Below are 8,858 nucleotides of genomic sequence, written 5' to 3'. Positions count from 1 at the left end.
TATGCACTGCGCACCATCCTATCGGCATCAACTAATTGGCATAAGTTTTTTAAATATTGAACCTCATTGTGTAAGAATCACGGGGGGAACGGCAAAGAAACCAGCTGTTGGAATACGTTCCCCCACCCCCATGATTTTTTTTGGCGCTTTTGCCTTTTACTATGATAGAACAGTATGTAAACAGGAAGCAAAGTGGGGGAGAGAGAGGTGGACAGGATCAGCAAAAGCCTATCAGTCTGGACTGATAACTCAAGTCGCCAAAAAGCAATGGGACAATATATTAGTGCGCTGCCCACCAAGCTATTATAGCGCCATCTAATCATTTTTATAAATATACAACCTCTTGTATAAGAAACATGGGGGGAACATAATTTGACGACAAACAAATTACTTTGTTGGAATACGTTCTCCCACCCCCATGATGAGAGATGTTGATGTGGTTTCTTAAAAGATGATAATTCTATTCTGTGTGTGGATGGAGCTTAACCAGCATCAGTTTAGCATTCAATTTAGCCGTTTATTATAATAGGACAGTATGTAAACAGGAAGCAAAGTGGGCAGGAGGAAGACGGGATAGGCAAAAGCCAATAGTCGGAACTCGAACTCAGGTCGCTTAAGCGTAATGGGACTATATATTTGTGCGCTGACCACCAGGCCATCAGTACAAGGTAATCAAAATAATTTTTTATCAGGTAAGAATCATGGGGGGAATGGAATCCGACAGGAAACAATCTAGCTGTCGGTTTTTGCCTATAATTATTATTACAGTCGAGTATTTAGACAGGAAGTAAAGTGTGAGAGTGAGGGGGAGAGGATATACAAAAGCATATCATTTTACATTTACATTTAGTCATTTAGCAGACGCTTTTATCCAAAGCGACTTACATCTGAGGACTAAAGCAAGCGAGTCATCGTGGAGAGGGAAGAACAACGCAAGAAGTGCTCAAAATACAAAGTTCAGGCATTGCTCAGAGTAGCAAAAGCCAGACAAGGGAAGAATTAAAAGGGAAGGAAAGATTTAAAAGAGAAGAAGAATCTTTTTTTAATTTTTTTATGTTAAGTACTCACGGAAGAGATGAGTTTTCAGTTGTCTTTTGAATGCTGTCAGGGATTCTGCATTACGGACGAGGGTGGGGAGATCATTCCACCAGCATGGAACCGTGAATGAGAATGTTCTGGAGAGTGATTTAGTGCCTCGCTGTGATGGCACCATGAGCCGTCGCTCCTTGGCCGATCGTAGGCTTCTGGTAGGGACGTAGACTCGTAGTAGGGAGTGAAAGTAGGACGGAGCTGAGTCTGTGGCAGATCTGTAAGCAAGCGTCAAAGCTTTGAATTTGATGCGAGCAGCGAGTGGTAGCCAATGCAGTGAGATGAACAGAGGAGTGACGTGAGCCCTTTTGGGCTCGTTGAAGACAAGGCGGGCTGCAGCATTCTGGATCATTTGTAGAGGTTTAGTAACACATGATGGAAGTCCAGCTAGAAGAGCATTGCAGTAATCAAGCCTAGAAATAACCAGGGCCTGGACGAGAAGTATCAATCCGGACTTGAACTCAGGCCGCCTAAACACAATGGGATTATATGACTGTGTGCTGCCCACCAGGCTATCGGCACCAACTAATATTAGAACCTCATTGTTTAAGTATCATGGGGGGAACAGAATCCGACGGCAATCAATCCAGAGTTGTCGGAATCCGTTCCCCCTCCCCCATGATGAGAGATGTTGATGTAGTGGCTTAAATGATGCTGATTCCATTCTGTGTGTGGATGGTGCTCAACCTGCATCAGTTTAAAGATTTTTTTTATTTTGGGGGCGTTTTTGCCTTTTAATATTACAGTCGAATATGTAGGCAAGAAGCAAAGTGTGAGAGAAGGGGAGAGGATCAACAATAGCCTATGAGTCAAGACTCGAACTCAGGTCACCGAAGCGCAATGGGACTATATATCGGTGCGCTACCCACCAGGCTATCAGCAGAAGATAATCAAAATCTGTTTTTTTAAATATTAGAACCTCATTGTGTAAGAATCATGGGGGGAACAGAATCCAAGGGCAAACAATCCGGCTGTCGGAATACGTTCCCCCACCCCCATGATGAGAGATGTTGATGTAGTGGCTTAAAAGATGCTGATATTCTGTGTGTGGATGGAGCTTAACCAGCATCAGTTGAAATTTTTTTTATTTATTTTTTATTTTTTTGTGGGGCGTTTTTGCCTTTTATTATGATAGGACAGTATGTATAGAATATATAGTGTAAGTTTTTACCCTAAAATTCAACGTATTGAGTCAAATTGATAACTGTAAATCCACGTTTTGCTGTCTGGAGTCCAGCTCTTTCTGTGAATTGCAGCGATCCATTTGCTTCTCTTTTCCGTTGCTTTCCATGGATTTCTTGTCAAATCTATTTGTACAGTCAATCTTAAAGGTCTTTCCTGTTTAGATCTGTTTTATGTGTTTTTCACGGCATTAACGTTGAAAACCAATGCTGCCACTTAGACTTTTTGCCACTCGGAAAAACACTTCCACAGCCAGTTATTTTACTTTGAAATGTGCATTTCCAGACTGGAATGTTTGTTATTTTTTTGGTCTGTGATACTGCACGTTGCCAATTTTCACTGTCCATTGCGCTCGTTCCTGTTGTGTGTGCTCAAACTGGCAACCCGTGTGGGCCAGCCCAGTCTGAGGAGCAGGATAAAATTTTCTCAGATTTTTTTGAATTCGACTGCAGTACCTGTTTCGACCACCAGTTATCATTCTCACATACTGCACCTTTAAATCTTTATAATTTCTTTATTTAGAGTCTTTATTAAATCCAAAAGTGGTGCTATTTTTTCATATTATCGGGAAACATTCCCAATCCTTTTCTCCAAAAAACATTTCTATTCTACAAGCTTTCCATAACAAGCTAAATGTTTACATGATGACATTTATTTAGCGGCTAAAATAATTGACCGTGTAGTAATTTGCACATTTACTGTAAATATCAAAGATAAAAATAAATCATGAGAGTAGTTTTTTTTAAATAAAAAAAGCAACTTATTCGGTGTTGAAGGTTTATTCACAAATGAGAAGTTATGACATGACATCTTATCAAAAACACTTTTATTTAAAAACAAACATTATACTTTACACAGGGACTTGGGATCCCAGACAGATGAAAGTTTGGTCTGCTTATGTAATCCCAGTGATACCAGCTGGTAGGCTACTTTTGACAAGACTAGGCCTACTTCACTGAGGTAAAGTGATAAGTTACAGTTACACTTTTCTCTCGCAAGCCTCACCATTCTCCCTCCCCACAAAAAAAAACTAGTCAGAAGTTGTCTGCCCTCCTGCAGCTTTCTTTCCCTTTCCCTCTCCCTCCACTCTTTTCTTTTTTGATAAACTGATTTAGGCTTCATTTTTTTGTAGTGCGAGCCGAGGCTCCTTTCCATGCCACAAGCTGAATTTAACCACTTCACTGGACAACAAGGCCAAACTATGTCTGCTTTTGATAGGGGGATCGCTAACATGGGAGGGCACAAGCTGCTAGGTAAATAAATAACATTTCTCAGTTTTAGGGATGTAAAATTGAGTCTTGTGTTTTTTTTATTCCTATCGACAGCATACTGTAACTGTGATTTTGTCTTTTTAATTTTATGGATTATCAACATATATTTTTTCACATACAGACGTCAACGTTGTCAAAACAATCCCGTTCACACGGATCTGCAAAAACGACTAAAAACGCTGTGTTATCCATGCCGGGCCAGTAAACACAACACGCCTATTGACTGAACATACATGTAATACGCATATGCATTACGTCTCCATTTTCACAAATTAACATTTTTGTTGTTTACATGGAGACGATAACGGTATCGGTACCTGTTTTCAAACGCTTAGTTAAAAAATGATGTTGTGTAAACGGCCCCTAAAACACGTTACGGTTAGCGATTTCTACCAAGGGGGCCCCCCTTCCCTCTGAACTGCGATCGTGACACATCCTCTTATCATTGTGATCTGGGTCATGCCCCATCCACCTCATTTTAAAACTGCATCCCAGTAACAAATAGATGAGGGGGCTGGTAAAGAGGTGGATTGTGGCCAGTACGGTAGCAGCTGGAAGTCCATATTTTGGCACATTTTTACCCAGGCTGCCGCTTACAGTGGCTTGAAACATAGTTAAGATGATTTGAGGGCCCCAGCACACAAAGTAGGCAATCTTTATAGCACAGATGATTTGTGCCTGCTTCCTACATAATTTACATAATTTATGAGATGATGTCACACAGCAGCTGAGAAACATTACCAAAGCTGGCACCACTAGCCCGAGGAGGAATCGCATGACAACGACAGCCTTCAGCCTTGTAATGCCGTCTTGAGTTGTTCTGGATTTGTCCAAGTCATAGTCATCAATGCACTGAAGATATCGGACCTCTCTGGAAAACAGCGAAGGACATGCCAAGACTGCTGCAACAGTCCAAGAGAATGAAATCAGAATGATGTTACAACTATCGCTCTTTTTTGTGCAAATGCTCTTTAAAGGTGTAGATTTAATGCTCCAGAGACTCAGCATGGTTGCTGTGAAGAACATACTGCCGTAGATGATAAAGGATGACAACTTGCAGCTTGCATTTCCGTAATTCCATTTAAAGTTATTGTAAGCATACAGGAGCTGAAACACAACAGATGTACAGGAGACTAAATGTGTTACAGCCAATGCCATAATCCAAATAGCAACCTCCTGAAAACTCTTGTATTTCCGGCAGCTGATGACAATGACAGTGAAGTTGAGGGTGACACCAAGAATGAGAACAATATAATATGAAATCAAGTAGGTCATCCTGATCTCATGTTGATAATGCTTACTGCTTGTATTTACTATGCTTTGAAATTCTAGAATGTCAGAATCATAGTCTGTATTGTTCCAGTTACTGTTATCTGCAGACATCTTGTAAATCCTGTAAAAGAAAGAAAAAAATGAATGGATTATTTAATTGTGGTTCTGTTCATGTTTTGTTGTGTTCTAGATCAGTGTTCAAAAAGGATAACGATTTTAGTGTTTGGGGTCTGGTAGATATAATTTTTTTATATGGAAAACTATATATCATTTTTTTATTTTCTCCTCAACTATACATTTATGCTGTGTTTTTGTGGAAATTTGGAAGTTGTTTACTTATTTACTGCACAATTACTTAACTAGGCCATAAATTGGCTCATGAAAAATTATTTTTTAAAGAAAACCACTTAAATGACGATCTTAATTAAATCTAAATTGTTTTTGGACATTGCTCTATTTGTTAGGGATAGAATACTGACATCTGCTGGTTTGTCGAAAAACTTTAGAAATTATAATTAAAGCAAGAATGTGCAATGACCACATATATCCAATAGAGGTCCATATAGGACCACATACGACTTTTTCCACTTCATTTTTCTTGATGCTTCTTCTCCTCACAACTTTATTATATATATTTTGTGAATATATATTTAAACATTCTGAAATACATAAAAAAAATCTATTTTTGTCAAAGTTAGAATTTGTTGTCGTCTGATATATTTTGTATTATCTGCTTTTGCAAATTGTTATACAAACATTTGCAGAAACATTACAAGTCACATTTTCCGACTCTTTCTCTCTCTCTCTCTCTCTCTCTCTCTCTCTCTCTCTCTCTCTCTCTCTCTCTCTCTCTCTCTCTCTCTCTCTCTCTCTCTCTCTCTCTCTCTGTGTGTGTGTGTGTGTATGTGTGTGTGTGTGAACATGCTTGTTCCATGTTGCATTTGTGATATTTTTTCGGATTTATGCCAGTTTAGTTGATTTTTGATTTTTTGCCAATTTCTATGAAAATGCTCTCTGTTGCAGTCACATACATGTGTGTGTTTGTGTTTGTGTTTGTTTGTGTATGAGATAGAAAGTTTGTTCCACTTTGTCTTTATGCTTTAGGACCATACCTTGATATAAATGTAATTTTTTTCAGGTTTATGCCAGTTTAGTTTGTTTTATTTGCCAATTTCTGTAAAAATGCTCTCTGTTGCAGTCACATACATTTGTATGTGTGTGTGTGTATGAGATGGAAAGTTCGTTCTACTTTTTATTTATGCTCTAGGACCAGACCTTGGTTTATATGTAGACATTTTCAGATTTATAATTTACTTTTATTTTTTTGACAAACAAAATGAAAAAAGTCATTTTTTAAATTTTCCCATTCATTTTCAATGTGGGGTCATTTTGACCGCAAACACCTTAAATGGTAAAAAAATGTACACACCTTTAGAACAACACAATCAAGCCCAGTTTTTTGTGCATGTTTAGATAGATTATTTAGGAAAAGTCACAGAGTTTCATGCCCGTGAGATGAAGGTAACACTTTTTAAAAATGAAGGAAAAGTCTAGTGGGGTCCCCTGGTGTACCCCAAACACTGATCTAGAGTTAAAAGAATAGTGCAGACAAAAAGCTTAACAGAAGTTGTGACTATGAACTGTTTTATGGAAAAGAGCTGCATAATGGTTTTATTTTCATGTCCAACAGAAATATTAACCTCATACAGGTTCATGGCCAAGCAATGAAAGAATTTCAATTTTTTTAGTTAACTATTCCTATATCAGGAGATGTAAAACATGTTTCTCTTTCCAAATGACCCCCCAATGAAAGCATGGAATGCTCTTCTGTTCAAACTATCTTCAAGGATAAAATATCATCTTATATTTTAGAAATACTTATGTTATAGTCAATGACACTGAAATTTAATTTCAGTGATGAATGCATTTAAATACCCTATATTATAATCAGGGGGAAAAACATCACATTAGTAATTCAAATATCAAAGACAAAAAACTGCATAATTTAATATATTATGAATGAAAGCATTTACTAAGCATTTCCATTACAAAAAGAAAAATTGTTACCCCGATTAGAGTGCAAAAACAGCAATATCTGCAAAAACAACACTACATGCATGTTAAATATTATTGTCCATTATAGCACACAACTGTTGAAATCAAATAACATCTGCATGTAATTTATCATTTTTTTATAAATATATTATTTTTTATTGTTATTTATTTGGTTTGAATGCTTTGCTTTCAGCATATTTTCTGCAAAATATTCTTACCTTTGGCAGCAACAGTGCAGAATGAAGAAAATCAGAAGACTGCGTCAATCTCAGAGTAGTCTGAAAATGCGAGCTAAAACAGTGCACTGAATATCTAAGTTTCTTTTTGACGGCTGCAGCACACGCTTGTTTTCGTCAGCTGCGATTTGAGCTGCAGGACTTCTTTGTTCTTGGACAGAGGCTCTGCTGCATAGCAGCACTGAATACAAATTCTGGCATTTTGAGCGGTGAGTGTAATATGACAACCTTAAACACCTCAGATTGGCCATTGCGTTTAAGAGATCAACAACTGTGTCCGTGGTTGGCTACATTGCTCGCCACTGCAAAACACGTTGTAAATAGATACACTTTTCATTATCCAGAACGCACACACAAATATGCAGTGGAGCGTTTACCAAATCTGTTTTGGCAATTATGTTATTACAATTTTATTAACTGAGGGTTATTGTCCTTGAAAAGCCTGTAGGCTAAATAATCAGCTATATAAGAGGCAACTATTATAATGTTAATGGTTGTAGTTATAATAATTAAACTATTATGATAACAGGATATCATGGTCATTGATATATTTTCTCCCTCTAGGTCTGTTTTGAGTTATGTTTGCCATTGCCAATGAGACAGACACCAAACTGTTCCACTCAAAGGTAGCTATATATATTTATTTATTTGCATGGGCGTAGCACCAAATTTTGGGCCCTGGGTACAAACCATCTTGCTGGGCCCCTGTACCAAATACCATAGTGATACCAATGGGTGGGGTATTGCATTTTTAGCATAAAAACACTTAAAATGTAAACAAATTGTTGCTAAAATATCCTTTCACAATACATTTTTAAAGTGTAGGACAAGTTAATTGATGATTATTTGTCTGTTTAAAATAAATGCAGACTATAGAATCACAAGGTACACTAACCGCCAAACTAGGAATTCAGCCTTTGAATTACGTTTTAAAATAAGTCATTTTCAATCATTAAGATGTGCATTAAACTGAGAACAATCCTGTACTTAATGTAAGAGCGTGCGCTAGCTAATTTGCATAAAAATGCGGTAAAATAGGCGCTTAACGATCTGTGTTTTCGCGGGTGTTAGATTTTGACAATGGAGGGAAATATACAGTGTTTTCATGTAAACTTCTGACTCTGGGAGTGGGGAGAACTGCAGCAGAAGAGGAGACAAGCTGCGCAGCTGCCTAGAGTGGCAGTGTTTTGAGCTCCGCCTCCGTCTGCTTCTCACTCCGTTATTTACCCAGAAACATTGTTTGCTCGCTTGCTATGTAGGGTGTGAGTATTGGTATATTATTCAAGTAGAGTACGAACATAAATGTATGCTATTCTACCTGGAGAGTAGATATTTATGTTAAAACAATGTCATTGCTCGATGATGCATTTGGAGCTCACCTTTCTTTTCAAAAAACTGAGTGAGCAACTGCTTGCCCTCATTTGCCTTTCGTTTTTGAGCCCATGATTTTCCTTTCTTAAGGAAAGACATGACTCTTCCCGTCTTCCTAGTTCCTATCACGGCTCACTCCAGCTCCTGTCTCATCAAGTGATTCGCCGCAGGTCCGCAGCAGAAGCACATGACCTGCGGGTCGTAGGCCTACCATTTACATTGATTCGAGAGGTGTGGTGGGGCCCTGCACTGCATGAAAATGATTTTTTTATAACAAACCAGTGCCTAACTGCAAGTTTAGTTTTGCACAGGAACTTTTTTATTTGTACATTAATGCTATACAAATGTTAGTGCATGTGTATGTATAGAAAACTGACTTCTA

At 38.1% G+C, this 8,858-nt stretch overlaps 1 protein-coding gene across 1 annotated transcript; it reads right to left on the bottom strand.

Annotated features, from left to right (window-relative positions):
* Positions 1–3,098: 3,098 nt before the first annotated feature.
* On the bottom strand, positions 3,099–7,193 carry LOC143748991 (chemerin-like receptor 1). Its single transcript, XM_077241331.1, has 2 exons — positions 7,088–7,193; positions 3,099–4,935 (listed from the first exon to the last, which is right to left on the bottom strand). Exon 2 carries the CDS (start codon positions 4,923–4,925, stop codon positions 3,906–3,908), a length of 1,020 nt encoding a protein of 339 aa, XP_077097446.1. The 5' UTR covers positions 4,926–4,935; positions 7,088–7,193; the 3' UTR covers positions 3,099–3,905.
* Between the last annotated feature and the right edge of the window lie 1,665 nt (positions 7,194–8,858).

This window comes from Siphateles boraxobius, unplaced genomic scaffold (genome assembly GCF_051911475.1).
Source record: "Siphateles boraxobius isolate OS27281-9 unplaced genomic scaffold, OSU_SipBor_1 24, whole genome shotgun sequence".
NCBI lineage: Eukaryota > Metazoa > Chordata > Actinopteri > Cypriniformes > Leuciscidae > Siphateles > Siphateles boraxobius.
Note: the sequence above shows the minus strand (reverse complement) of the source record. Positions and strands in the feature narration are given on the sequence as shown.

Excerpts from the sequence above, each read along its gene's own strand:
- LOC143748991 (XM_077241331.1), bottom strand. The coding sequence starts at position 4,925 with ATGTCTGCAGATAACAGTAACTGGAACAATACAGACTATGATTCTGAC.